General features: G+C 38.4%; 2 protein-coding genes across 4 annotated transcripts in view; both read right to left on the bottom strand.

Annotated features, from left to right (window-relative positions):
* Positions 1 to 979: 979 nt before the first annotated feature.
* Positions 980 to 10023, bottom strand: LOC138044623 (nascent polypeptide-associated complex subunit alpha-like). Its single transcript, XM_068891092.1, has 8 exons — positions 9950 to 10023; positions 9745 to 9796; positions 7627 to 7937; positions 6791 to 6823; positions 4314 to 4409; positions 3818 to 3889; positions 3632 to 3682; positions 980 to 1117 (listed from the first exon to the last, which is right to left on the bottom strand). Exons 2-8 carry the CDS (start codon positions 9794 to 9796, stop codon positions 1103 to 1105), a joined length of 630 nt encoding a protein of 209 aa, XP_068747193.1. The 5' UTR covers positions 9950 to 10023; the 3' UTR covers positions 980 to 1102.
* Positions 10024 to 11960: 1937 nt separating this feature from the next.
* The window catches only part of LOC138044585 (solute carrier family 12 member 2-like), a 19876-nt gene continuing 16514 nt past the window's right edge, over positions 11961 to 15322 (bottom strand). For all 3 annotated transcript variants that reach the window (XM_068891075.1, XM_068891061.1, XM_068891067.1), the window contains one exon: positions 11961 to 15322. This exon is cut by the window's right edge and continues 951 nt beyond it. In XM_068891075.1, the coding sequence (XP_068747176.1) occupies positions 15087 to 15322 (236 nt within the window). In that variant the 3' untranslated portion in view covers positions 11961 to 15086.

Genomic DNA, 15322 nt, shown 5'->3' with positions numbered 1-15322 from the left:
AATGTTTCGTCAAAACCGTGAAAGAAACCTCCAAACCACGGGAAATGTATACAATCAATGAGTTTGTTTTCGAATTTCCTGAGTACTGCCATGTTAAATTTGCATACATGTACGATTAAGTTGAACCAATGGCATTGCCGTTTCCGTTGTCGTTGCCTTTAAACAAAAGAAACACGTTCCCGTGATATTTATGTGAAAATTTTGATAAATTTCGTTGTCAATAGAGCCCATTTAGTGGAGTTGTTTTATAACCGAAGCAAAAAAAAAACCAGAGTAAATAAGCCATCTTCTATATGTTCTTACGTGCTCTGGCTGGATAAGTACGAGTTCCAAAGGTGGAAAATTTGGGCATGCACTAAAACCAGGAACACCGGCACACCCCGGAACACCCTGTAAGTAACCCAAAACCCTCAATTTGGCTAACCCTAGGCCTAGCTAGGCCTTAAGTTGGTTTTTAGGACTAGGGTTAGCCAAATTGAGGGTTTTGGGTTACTAACAGGGTGTTCCGGAGTGTTCCTGGTTTTAGTACATGCCGAAAATTTGTTTCCCGTAGGGCTTGATTTAAAAAAATCCAGAAGTAACACTAAAGGTCAAGATTTTATTGGCAAATGACTGAAACAATTCGTTAAGTTTGATGTCCTTCAGTGAAAATTTCCAACTGTCGCAAAATTAATGGCCTATTTTATGCGGATTGATTTACTACACCACCATGGAGAAAAAAAAATTGTTTAGTTAAATGGAGGCAGTGGAGATACGGTTGCCCTGATTATGATTCTTGTTTGCGTTTGTTGTGTCAGACTGGAAGTTCATCAAACAAATCTTAAGCACCACGTTTGAAAATTAACACAAACCAACTGTACGACCGACTACACATACCCATAGCAAAATAGAAGTTACCAATATTTGTAATATTTAACTGAGGGACCTGTTTTTAGCGGCTCTTTCGTCTATTGTAAAAGAATGAATCAAAACAAGCAGAAATTTTAACTTCAACTTTATACATCTTCCACTCCATTTGAGGTTTTGACAATAAAGGCAAAGTTTGATCAAAATTCTGTACAGAGCAAAAGTAGATAATAATCTTAAAAAGTGCCACAGGTTATTACATTGTCAGCTCCTGAAAGGGAAAAACAAAATTCATTCACTTATATCTAAAAATGACAATATTAGCCTCCTCCATAGCGACCTACACAGTAAAAGCAAGAGCAAAGGGTAAAGTTCTCTTAAAGGGAAAGTACGCTCTAGAAAAAGTTTATCTGAATCTAAAGTTCTTTACTTGTATTGTCATACTTGAGCACTCATTTGGACTAAATTTGTTGAAATAGCCAACAATAACGCTTCAAAAATGGGCAAATTTAAATGGAAATCCACCATCTTTGTTCTTGTGTATGCAAACGAGGCTATGACGTAGCAATAGTCAAGGATTTCTCCGGAAGACTAAAGGTACTTGATGAAAAGAAGAAAAACACAGGCGAGGAGAGGAATACTTTGTAGACTTGAATCTTAATCCAGAGGCTAAATTGTCTTGATACTGGCTCCACCTCTGAACAGATTTACCTCGTGGTCGTTAAACAGGGTTTTATATGTGAGTTATATGCAGGAGTTTTACAAAGCGAAAGAGAGCTTGCGGTGCTATCCCGCGCTCATTGCTTTGAAATAAATGCCTGGAAATCAAGTTTAATCCGTCTACCGTGGCTTTCTACGAGATCCCTGTTACAACTTGAAAACAAACGATCGGTTTATATAATTATTTCCATCAAATGGTAAGAGTAAATCGTTTCAGTAGTTTCTATACTGCTAACAAAATTTAACCACATTTCAAGTTACGTTTATTAGCGCATAACAATGAAAGTCGTCTATATATGGCTTGATTCAGTTTTCTCGCTCCAATATAATGATAACTTGGACTATTTGACTGAGATTTCCGCATGAAGCGAATGTCACCAAGAGCAATTGCAATATTCATATACCTTGCAGTCCTCCTTGGTAAAATGACAAACCCGAACAGACAAAATACAAGCTGTTGCCTAACAGGAGCCCGGTAGCCTGAGGCTCCCAAAGAATAACTCTGGGCGCCTTAATTTTTCACAGCAACACCTTTCACTTCATATGTTGGGCTCCTAAGTTCTCAGCGTTTAGCTCTGAGGGCCCCTTTTATTTTCTTAGGCAGCAGCCTTGATATAGCAGTCAGATTTTCACATTTGAGGAATTCATCCACGTTTTATTTTCGCCGGTCAACTGTTCTCTAAATTTCAATTTTCCGGTGTAAGCTTCGGTTTTTTTCTTATATGTGTTCTCAAGTTTAGACATGCGTCTAGTTTCATCCCCCTCGAAAGGGTATACCCCAACAGCGGTAATTGTTGATGTGAAAAAGCCTTGCTCCGTGTATTGAGCAACATCTGAAAGTTTCGTCGGCTTATTCTAAATTAAACGCTTCCCCGTGTAAAGCAAACAAATACGTTTGCTAAAGCATCGAAGACGGCTGTCGCTGAAGGAAGAAAGTGAAAAAGGTACGCTTGTCGAATATTTCTTTGTCGCATGTTCAAGGTTTTTGTCTTGTTTACATTTGCTCTGGCTGATTTTTGCCGCCTAGTTTGATTGACTAGAAAATCTATAAGTATTAAGTGACTTGAACTTCTGTCTCACTTATAGCCTAAATGGCCTACTACCTATTGAACCACAAGACCGTTTACCATAGTTCATCTTACATTTGAATTTCTCGAAGCAGAAAGGTCACACAAAAATGAGGAAGTGATTGTGGATCGAAGAACTTGGTAAGGTCGAACACGTTTGTTGACTATTGCTACGTCATAACACGTCATTACGAAAACTTTTCCCCAGGAATTACTAAAATTGCCGTTTTGACCAGTTCCCTGTTAAAATGTGACAAGAGCACTTTGAAGTTGCCTCTTTCGTGACTTGGAGAGCGCCATCTTGGATATTTAGAGAAACTTTTTCTAGACCGTACTTTCCCTTTAAGAAACAACAGCAAAGAAAAGGACTAAGCCAAAGGTTGAGGGGTGCATCCTACCACCCCCCACTCTAAAGAACAGCAAGAAGAAAGTCATCTCAAAATATTAATTCGCACTTTTGTGATCATTTCGCGACTATTGGTGTTGCAATCCCTCAAGAATGAAACCGTTATGAGTCACGCTTAATTTAGGGGAGAAAATGAAAATTTATCTCCAGGTACTGACATTGTCCATAAAACTTCAAATTTGGCTATTTCACGTCGTTGAATTGCTGATGACAGCAAAGAAATGGACAAATATAAAAAAAACGCATGTTTTTGTTTTTGCCCATTACATTTATATACAGATATGTGACGTTCTCGTTGCCGTCGTCGTTGCTTAGCTCCCTACTTATTCACCCACAAAGTCACAACTAGAAAACTTCTTTGATGTGATCTGGACATTAGTTGCTGATAATGCAACGAATACAGTACCTTGTGCCAAATAAATGCAATTAACACAGAATAATAGTGACTAAAAAAAGGGACATCGGCAGGGAGGAAAACCTGCTCAAAAACTTCTTGCAAATGCACTACCATATAAGAATACTTCTAAGCACACAGGAAATTTAAGACTGTCCAAAAGAAAATCATTGAAAACCTCGATATAAGAATACCTACCATAATGGCATTAACTATATCATTGTCATTGTTTCTCAAAGCCATGACAGCCTGCAAAGGGCAAGATAAATGAATTAAATTGAGAACAACAAATCTGACGACACATACATTACTTGAAGTTGAGGTTTCAAATGAACTACAGCTGCATGAAACAACTTGTGGAATATTCCACAAACAGAGGCTTACCTTAGATCTAGATACATTAGCTTGCTGCATAACGAGTTCAATGTCATTTTCTTCCACACCAGTCTCATTAACCTGTGAAAATTAAATCAATTTAAAATGAAAGTAACCATGATTTAGCTTACCTTAAAACCAACGCAATGCTGTCACTGCATAAAGGTTGTGGAGGTGTTTCTTAGAGGTTTACAAACGCTGCGGTGACGTGCCTTGGCTTAATTTGTTTGTTGGCTTAAAATGGGATAGGCGTTCTTTGCAAACACTGGCTTATTTTTTAGTGGTGGCCTGTGGCTCAGTCTATGTTACCAAGGTGACCTCCAACTCCCCAAAACGACTGCCATCCACCTTTCTGCTCCTTTCACAACCACTAGTTTTATGCAAACGAATTATTGATGTTTTTAAAGCTTTTTAAGATACAGAGGGACACAGTTGGGTTTGGGTCAATTTATGCAGCCCCTCAGTCAACCGAGTCAATACCAGACATGCTTCAAGTTTTCTGTACCTCCTCTTCTTCCGATTCTTCTTCGTGTTCAATTGCAGCTGCTTTTGCCTCAGGGATAACAGAAGTGGGTTGAGGAGCCTTAAACTTTTCAGCAGCCTGCAACAGAGAAGTTTGCATTTTAACAAGCACAAGATTTTCTTGTCACTAGGTTATGTTTCTTTGATCCATAAGCCATGACATCAAAGAATCCTCGTACAGCAATCTAAATTCAGGAATATTTCATTGTAGTTTACCATCATCATGCAATTAAGTCCTGAATGACATTTTCATCGCATAATATGAGCTTTGTTTGGTTTAGAGAGTGATATTATTTTCTGTTTTTTGTTTGCTTTAAAGTTATGACTGGTCCAATCGCTTCTCCACTCTCACTTTGTTGTAAGAATCTTGCAATGGGTGAGACGTAAAACATTGATGCTTCCAGATGGCTCAGGAGAACAAGATAGTTTGACATAAACGAGACTCTCATTATTACACGTAGCATTGATTGTTATTAGGGCATTGCACTGAACAATGAATTTCACAGTTTCTCGCTTTCCTTTGCAGTCTGAAGGTCATGTAACCTGAAAAGTCTTCCATAGTTGCCCATACTGTATATAAATAAAAACATTTGCGTTGTTGACTAGGACCCTTACCTTCATTTTAAGGAGTCATAATTGAGGGGGGAAAGTTATTGGCAATTTTGCAACAATATATTGTTTTCACATGATATCATTTAATTCTAAAAGAAAATTGCACAATTTTTCCCTGCCCTACCTAGAATGTAATCTTTACTTAAATCTGTTCACATGTTCTTAGAGCTGTAGCATATTGTTTTGAAAATACAGCATTTTGTATTTCCAACTTTTGCCTTGCATGATACATGAACCAAGAAATTGGCTGCTCAGTTGGAAAACCAAGGCCTTTCCTGTTAACTTTCAACCTTTGCAACATTTCAAGTCTTGATTGTGTTCATGCATATGTGTACCAGTTCATGAGTGAAAAGAACGCACTTTCATGGCAAAGCGACTTCCAAAATGTTTTTGTTGATGTTGATGTACGGCGACCATTTTGGTGTTATTGGTACACCAAAATAGCTCCTCCATACAAAACTCTTACAAGTTTTGCGAGACGTTTCAGCCAATAACTAAAAAATGGTGTACTACATCATCATCATATCTTTATTTACATGTACCCACAGGATCGCATTCATTACAGATACAACGGTCTTTCTGTGAGCACTGAAAAACATCAACATAGAGACTACTACCGTATTTACCCATGTATAAGTCGACCCCTCCCTTTTTGATGGCAAAAAAAGCAATTTCTCAATTTTTTTGTTAAATGTTCATGGGATACTAATCTTGTATTCTTCGATTTCTGGAACTGTGGATTCACAAAATAAACAGGGCCTCAAGCGCTTAATAGTTTTGTGGTTCAGCAGTTGTTGTAGATGCGGGCATTTTGTCCTTGAGTGTCGCAAACGTTCTCAGAAAATCGAACATGTATGTACCTGTTTCATTGTTCAAGGATAAAGGCCTTTAGAGGATACCGGTCGTAAGCACAACACCACAGAAGCAGGAGTCAATCTTTGAAAATAACTTCAAAAACGATGTGAAATGTGCAAGGTTTAATTGGTCCTTGACTTATAATTTCTCACACGAAAAAACACAAAACTCAAACCGAACAATACGAAGTTTGCAAAAACATTTAAATCAGCCAGGTTCTTATAAAGAATAAAAAACAATCACTACCAACCAGGATTTTCAGGCAACACGAGTGACGATGCTTGCACGCAAACACAAGGTATTGTGCCAGGGTACTAAGCTGCTGAACGATCACATTTTATTTGAAGAAACAGAAATGCCTTTTAGAGCTTTCTGCCTTTGGAAAACGAAAATTTCCAGTGTCTATTTCATATTTGTGCTTGAGTATCTTCAACATTTAGAGTTGGACAAATCCTCTTTCATCTCAACTGGAATTGCTTAAGTCTTTCGTCCACTGCGTTCATTATGCCCAAGACAACACTATTATGTTAATTTGGAATAAATTATTTAGCTGGAACTTGGCTCTAAATCTTTGACCTGTGTATAATTAGAGGGCGATTTTTGGAGCTTCTTTTTTAGGCCATAAAAGGTCGACTTATACACGGGTAAATATGGTATTTGCAAATAATTATTGCGAAGAAATCTATTAAAATTAAAAAAAACACACAGACTTGAGACTTTGAGAAATTATGTATGTATTAGTCTTTCATAACATTTCATTTTCTTGGCGTTTTTCATTGAAAGGTTTGGAATTAGTTTTATTTTTTGTTGTGTGACATTGAAAACAATCTATACTCTGTTTAAATCAATTTACCTTAGTCCCCTGACAGCTTAAGATGATAGCACTATAGTAAGGAATGCATTAGGTTCCCACTTCACAAACAACCCAAGGTACTACAAAAACACTTGTAAACCCTGCTGGATGGGTATCAAGCCAGAAAAGAAAGATCTTACCTGCACTTGAGCTTGCTGGCTTAGATCTTCGATCTACAATAATATTAAAACAGAACTGATTATCTAAAATCAATGTTATTTATTCTTTAGATGTAAACATTGCTGAATTTTTCAGTTAAATGACAGAGCAAAGGGCAATTTCCCAACTTGGGAATCCTGTGCAACACTCTATAAATACAGTACATGCAGCAACAATACTATTTCCTGACAACAACAAATTAATACATAAATTATTCCGTGCCCTCAGATCTCATAATCTCTAGATCAGTGGACCACATCATACCTGGATTGTCAGCCATGTATGGACGTCAACACACAACAAACAACATAATGTGGTAGTGTATGCAAGGGAATACAATGATGACAAACAGACAACAAACACAGACAAAGGAAAGCAGGCCTCCAAACCAGGCAGACACTCCTCACCATAAGGCATCTTTATCGTCATAGGGCACAAAATACCACAAATTAACCTTTTCCCCCCCAAAGAGTGATACTTGTAGATTCTACTCTGTACATTTTACTCGTTAATGTAGGCTGCTTCGTAATAACAGTAGTGATTTTCTCTTTGTCCAAACAGTTAACAACTTGCAAATATTATCCAAATCATCACAAGGTTGGTTTTTAACTAGTGTCCAGTTCAGAAGGATGTTGTTATCACAACCATACAGTATTATTATTGTCTCAATTGAATTATGATAGACTTTGTTGCAATTCCTTTTTCCCCCAAGCTCACAATTCAGCTTTACATTGTTGTTGTCGCATTTTTCCTCCAAGTACTGGTAATGAATGTTAGACATTCTGTTGATACTGAAATACATAAACAGTGGACATACCTTGGCTTCACCAAACACAATAAAAGTGTCTGATGCTGGACTTTTATATACATCTGGCTTGTTGATGACAAACAAAATATTTTTGGATTTTCTTATTGTAACTCTTTTAACTCCTGATACACTTTTCAGTCCAAGTTTTGACATTGCCTTTCGAGCCTTCTTTTCACTACGGCTTTGTTTAGCTTTGCTACCAAGCTCTTCAGTCAGACCAGCTGCTGCAGCTATATCACTGGCTATACTTGGCTGTCCAGCATCTCCTTCCTCCAATTCTGGAACTTCATCGTCACTATCACTTTCGGTTCCAGAGATGACTATGTAAAATGGAAAACAAACTTAAACTTACTCATGACTTAAACGAGCTGGAAACTATGAACAACAACCACATTATTGTACCCAACAAATTGCATTGTAATAACATAAAAGAGAGTAGATAAGAGAGATAAATGTCAAGGGTATGTAAACCAAAAGATATGACTTTTTTATGCATCACTTAAGTTAACGTTTTTCTATTTATTTTGGCCAGTTCGAAATATTTCGAGCAAAAAATGAAATTTTCTCTGCAGGATTCACTTGCGGTGAAAACAATAGCGGGTGTTTCTGACGTCAGCGGTGGAACACAAATATTGCAGTTTCTACAACAGTGATGTTGGTGAAACCTCCGAAGCTTCCATAGATATGGCCTTATCCAGATCATTTTGAACAGCGTACATGCAAGTCTGTCGCAATGTGTTTTCTTCACTGCAAAGCTTAAGCCTACCTTGATATTCTCTCTCACGTCCTGCGAGTTAAGTGCACACACCAACATTTTATTTTTTGCATTTAACCTTTCCCAAATAGTCATATTTGGGCTCATTTTTTGAAATGCTTCTTTAACTTGTATGATGCAATCTCAACAACTTTCACCCAAGCAAATATTCAAGGAAATTTCAAGCAGTTTCCCACCAAATCCTTTTTTTCAAGTGGTTTACAAGAACCCTTGAAATCCAAAATTCAATTCCAGGGCTTTTCAAGGACTTTAAAGCGTAGCTTGAACCCTGACGAAAATAATCCATCAGCCTTTCTTAAAAATTAACATTTATTTGTCAAAAGATCATTAAATCTTCTCAAGCATAATTTAAATACGTAAGAAAATTTATTTATTAACCATGTAGGGTTATAGTTGGGGTGTACTTTTGTCAAATCAAAGGTTGAAAAGTACTATCTGTTGGTTAACAGGTTACCATTAAATTTGAGCCCTGAACAACTGCAAGGAATTTGAGGACATAATGTTAACAAATCCATATCCAGCATATACTACAAATTAAGTCCTATGTCTAATCATGTTGACTCTTATACCTTCAAAATGTATCCCGTGTAAATGTCTAGAGCTTTTTCCTGCTGTGATTCAATAACTAACAATAAACCACGGCCAAATAATAAGGGCTATCACATCATCCAGCAATTTTTTGTCACCTTACACTATTCATAAAAGGAGGCTACTGTTTGAAAAGTATGCATAATTTTGAAAGTAAACAACACTTGGCAAAAATTGTGTCAAGTTTATTAAAAGGAAAAAAAGGAAAGGAAAGGAACTTTATTAAAGTGTCTAATCTTCTAGCGCTGTAGGGCACCAACCGGAGACACTGTAAATTAAAATTAACAAGTCAACGCAAGTCAATCAAATTTTGGTTCTTTCAAGTTTGTTAATAGTTTAACACTCCGACTATAAAACGGAATAACGGAAGAAAGGTAAAACGACCAATGTAATGGCAATTTGGTGACAGACACCGTTATGGGACTGAGTATAAACACGTGTTCGAACAGCAGCGGGAGTAACAATGTCGGTTTTGTGAGCTTCAACAAGACTTCTCGAGGCAAGAGGCACATTTTCATGATCTTGGACTCTTTCCTGGTTATTACCGTTGTGCTAAATTTAATATCATTTCACCGTTCCATGCACGACGCTTACGGTGTCGCCCAACGATAATTCACAAAATGGCGTCACATTCTTAAAATAAGTAATGAAGGAAAACTCCCAACCGACACTTTGTTTAGAAGTTAGAAATGTTAAACGAATCAAATATTCTTTTAACTATCATAGGTCGCTTTTAGCAGGAAGATAAATTAAGATATTCTTACCTTCAGCATTTGCCTCTTCTTGGGCCGGAGGATTCTCTACCGCAGGGGTCATCTGCAAATCGACAACACCTCAGATTCTGCTTGGACTTTCCAAAATAATAATGTGGTAAACCGAAGACGTCAGTTACTATAGAACTTGACGACACCGATGGAAAGGTCAAGAAGAACAATACAAGAAAAGATGGAAGAAGATTTCACAACCAACCTCAGACGAAAGAACAGAAAAGCCAAAGCCACTACTAATTAGCGCAAAGGCTGATGGGAGATACAGCTGAAGGAAGAAAAATTAACTGGTGGATCGGACTTCTAAAGTTTCGACCCCCGGAATGTACAGTCGTCCATTTTCAGTACCCAAACAAAATGTTCGACCAAAGTGTTTTCCTAACTTTTTCCTCGGATATCCAGGGACAAGAAGTGGTAACGAGGGGACTGGCATGATAAAAATACCTCGTGTCAAAAAAATCCGGCTGGCCCATCACCCTTTGCAGTCAGTGGTCAATCCTCGAACAACATGATTACAGTAGTAATAGTTTTCACTACACCTGCCCACGCTTAAGATAGTATGAAAGGAAACGGAGTTATGTTTATATGATATGCTGAACATGTCGCCCCTGTTTCCGATTTGCGTCTGACAAATCGTCGCTCGTCCGTCTTTCTGATTTGAGTCCGGACAAAATCAATTTCCGAGCCAGGCAACTCGCTTTGCATCAGATCTGCTTGAATGTTTCATGTTTCAGTCGCTAACCCGAACAGAGCTTTGGTTCTTCGTGCGAGTTCCCAAAACACCTCGGTCGTGTAGAACAATGCCAATACCACTTGCACGCCCGTTTAGGTAATACCGATACCACCTTGCGCGCCCGGTTGAACAAATCGAGATGCATTTCCCCGACAATATCTACCAATTTATAAATTTATCCCTTTTTACGCGGTGACTTCAAGGTTGCCTCCTCGGGTTTTGGCCCAAAACCCTGTGGCAGCAGTAACTTGAATAAGGAGTTCTTTTCCTTTTAAACTAGAAAGGGCATCTCAATCTTACGATACAATGCGATACAATAACTTCGTTCATTTATGTGATCGGTCAGAAACAATTTTGCGTTCATGCGGTCCTTTTAGAGCATTAGAAGAAGCGCCTGATACATAATATATTCATACACGGCGCTCAAGAAATTATTCATAATTAAGAAAAGTACGATCGTCCGGGTGAGTGTAGTCCTGAGAAGGACTGTTTGAGATGACACTGACTGACGATTCGACAACCTGAGTGAAGTCATCTTCAGAGTCAAGTGATTTGTGTAACGTCAGTAGATACTATAAAACCTCCGGTCGTAGATGTACCTACTGACGTTACACAAATCACTTGACTCTGAAAATGACTTCCGCTCAGGTTGTCCAAACGTCAAGCAATGTCATCTCAAAAAGTCCTTCTCAGGACTACACTCACCCGGTTGATCGTACTTTACTTAATTATGATAAGACTCCTGGGTTCAAACATTGTTCAAACCACTTACGAAGAAATTATTCCCTTGTCTTTGTGCTAAGTAGTCCAACTAGCTTCGTTTACACGGACATAAAAAATGTTCCTTTAGAGAGAGCGAAGGTGGTTGGTCTCTCAACAGCACAAAGACGAACGAATAACTTATTGACCGCTATTTAATAATGCGGTACATTATGTAGACATTTTACGGTCAACAAGTTCGTGTAATTTTGAAGACAGGCACAGATCGACAGTTTCAACCGTCGGGCCTTGCGTGGGAAGGGGTTAATTAATCTCAACATAGCTTGAAAGGTAGGAGATAAATTGTGCCAGCTCAGTCCTGGGTTTATCGAGGCACAAGTTCAATTAGTAATTTCGAAGCGGAACTGTGTATCGGACTGGTAATCTCCGCTCTGTCCAAAATGATCGATTGTCTTGTTATCTCCGCATATAACTGCTTCGACCAAAAAACTCGTCCCTACAGCCGCCTGGGTCTATCAGCAACTGGAAAGAACGGCCAAACTCAAGTTCCAAAATGACCGTCTCAGTTTTCCACATGCTAAAATGTTTGTCGCCCATTTTCACCCAAATCCTAATGGTTTGCATAAAATTGTTGTCCTACGGTTATTCTTCAAGGGCAAGTTGGAGGTGTGAAAGTAGGATGGGTGGGAATGGAACTCAATCCTGTCTCGCCGAAAAAAAAAAATGCATTTTCGCGGCCAGTTTATACGAAGAAAAAATATATGCAACGCTAATGTTTAATTAAGGAAATTGTTTCTTTCAAAATTTCAACCATCTCAAAATTATTACTGAAAAATACTACGTAAACATTATACTGTGGTACTGTTCGCAGTGTAAGAACAATAAAGGCTGCCGTAGAGTGACCCTTCGAAGACCAGTACACAAAGCAAACATCTCAAACTGACCAATTAAAACCAAGGAACGGATGCAATTGGCAAGGGAAACTTTTTGAAAGATGCCAATTTAAGGAAAACGGCGGAAAACTCTAGTAAAACTCGGGCTAAACTCATCCACACCTACAAAAGCGCCCCTAACCGTCTGGTGTTAGCCAGACCATTGAGGGCGCTAAAATCGTCTGAGGTTAGCCAGGGTAAAATCTGTTTCACTTTCAGGTGAGGAATGGTTATCACCGATTGATGAAAACAGTAACACCAAAATAAACTAGGGCATAGATTAACCGAGGAAATCACAACAAAATGTGAAAGTAAACATGAATAATCCATGTTCTTAAATTCTCAACCTTGGATAATGCAATTCTAGCTTTCCCATTGGTTCACGGGATCTTGGTTACCAGCTATTATACCTGCATTTGGCCTTATATGGAAATGAATGCGGCAGATGTAGCTCAGCATAAATTCACTTTCCGGTGTTTCTTAAACTTAAATATAATTTAGCAAAAACGAAGGTTGAGAATTTAATGAAATTATTATTTCATTCGGACTTGTTGGATACGTTGATAACAGCAAACTCGGCGCTACGCGCCTTGTTGGCTATTTACCATCTCGTATCCAAGGCGGGCTCAAGGAATAATTGTTAAATATCTTCCGAGATTCTATGAAAATCACTCTAGGGCATATCTATTGTAATTCTGGCCCCGGTAGTTCAAAGGCTACATAACTTTATCCAGTGGATAAGTCCGCATCATCTTACAGTCTCAATCTGTGCAAAGATTTCAGTATTTGCTCGCGTATAACCGCGAATATGCCCACTCTAAGCACATCTAAGTAAAGGCATGCACGAAAATCTTGGCTAACCGTGATAGTTTAACATGGAATATACTTAACACTCTGGATAGTGGCGTATCCATCGGATAAAGTTAAACGGCCTTTGAACAAATGGGGTCTGTCCTCTACTATGATAACATTAAACGTTGCACCTGTTCTTGACGTTGATTAAAAAACTAAGCCGACAGTAGAAAACTCCATGTTAACAAAAATTACGATGATGAACTATCCACTGTATTTTTTTATTAAGAGTCATTTCGTTTCATATTACTTCGAATTGTCTCCAGTCCTTTTAAAATTTCAATACAATTTACTGCGCCTTTCAATAACATGCGGACTCTTAAATTCAAAGGTCAACCGACAAATGCGTTTTTCGCTACCGTCAATCAAATGTTCGGCGGCTCCTCCCAGCTTCCGACTTTTAAGAGTCCGCATGTTATTGAAAGGCGCAGTAAATAACCTGTTTTTCAGGATCCAAAATTACAAAGTTTGAATTTAAATTGAGGGCCAGAAACGTGCCGTTACTGTTAATAATTCAGTTATCTTGCATTTTTACAAAGAGGTAAACCCATTTATATCTTGCAAGACAAAATTACAATTATCGATAGGCATACATATATTAAATACTTAACATTCAATAAAGTTAATGTTATAGTAATGTAAAAAATTCTGTGCGTTCCAGAGAACCGAGATTTCAAATGTGGGTGAAAATTATTTTTTTCTCGTCGACAAAGGAGAAAAATGAAGAATCGTTTAAAGGGACTGTGTCACGGCAGTTCACTTCATTTTGTTTCGTTTTACCATTCGCTCGCCCCTTCTTGCCATACAACTTAACGGTAACTCAGAAATTACTTTTTAACAGCACAAACCAATTACTTCGTGAGGAAAAACTGTCTGTCGAGCAGACATAATTAATGTTAGAAACAACAGAGATCACCTTTGAAAAACTGTCAGGCTGAAGAGTTTTCAAAAACCCCAATCACAATTCATTTTAATCTCCAATTTTGCCCATTCCTGCCTCTTTTTAGATTTGCTGTTTTATTCAAACCTTCCTTTAATGTTTCAAGTTTTGATTGATTTGGTTGCCAGTTTTGGCTAAATCCCCTTTAACTTCAATGTCTAGACCAATCACACAACAATCTGTACTATAGGGCGATTTTCAATTACTTCGACCAATCACAGCAGGTACAAACAGCGCAATGAACCAATACAAATTCGTAGCAGTTGCGTGTAACTTGCTCAAAGCGCGGGAAAATCGTGCGTGCAAGTAGCTGTTGGTTTTGGTTTTCCTCCTCATTGGTTGATAAACTCGCCCGAGATTTTTAAACCAATCACCAAGCGTAGCAACTTCAATCGCGTAATTAGTTTCGGCAGTCATTTGAAAACTGCTCTAACAAACTCCTAGTTTTTTATCATCCACCTATGATAAGAGACCGCATCCCACGACTTGCAAAAAAAGTAAGGTCCCTTTCTATGGTCATACTTAATCACTAAATAATTATCAGTGGTTCAAATTGCTACAAGACTTCAGGCCCTTTTCAGTTCTCTTGCCATCAATGCCATCTTAGAGTTAGAACAGCCTCACAGGGGCCACGGAGAGGGAGGGGTTGGGGAAACTATAGCCCGTCCCTCACCCACTTTTTTCCGTACGGTGTTGTTTTCTCCTAAACGTCTCTTGATGGAGCGGTTTTCAATTGAGTGTCGAAAGTAATTAGCGAATTGCTTTGGTTTATAATTACTTCACTCAGTGACTGGTTCAAAGTTCTCGCGCCACTTTTTCAACCAATCAGAAGTGAAAGCAAAACCAATCGTGGCTAGCGCGTGCGCATTTTCCCGCGCTTTGTGTCGGCTACGTGTAATCAAATTCGTCTCCGTCCTTTTTGATTGGCCAAAGTAATTACTTTGGTTTTGGTTTTACGACGCTCAATTGAAACTCGCTCTACACAACTGAAAACTACCCTAGTCGCCTGATTAATAATTTGGTGAGCTCAAATTTGAACCAGTGTGAAATTTGAACCACTGTTTCTAGATTTGGCGTACTAATGAAAAAATTGAAAAATGGGGCATTAAAAAATTATCAAAACCTTAACAAGGTATCGAAGGATGTATTACCAACGATTGTACTAACTGTAAAAGGTTAATACGCTCTGTTGATTTCCGCGGACCAACAGCACAGGGGGTGAAGCCGCTGACAACACTTCCAGCCAGCTCATGTACAACAGAGGGGACGTCATCTCTATTTTTGGTACCGGAAGCGTGAGGACAATTAGTTTAGCATCATTTGAATGTTCCCGGATGAGCTCGCCCAGGCGAATGTTATGCATGGTTTTACGGTCCTTTTCCAGATCCTTCTGCTCTG

The sequence above is a fragment of the Montipora capricornis genome, chromosome 1 (assembly GCF_036669925.1).
Source record: "Montipora capricornis isolate CH-2021 chromosome 1, ASM3666992v2, whole genome shotgun sequence".
Taxonomy (NCBI): domain Eukaryota; kingdom Metazoa; phylum Cnidaria; class Anthozoa; order Scleractinia; family Acroporidae; genus Montipora; species Montipora capricornis.
This window is presented reverse-complemented; position numbering and strand designations above follow the sequence as displayed.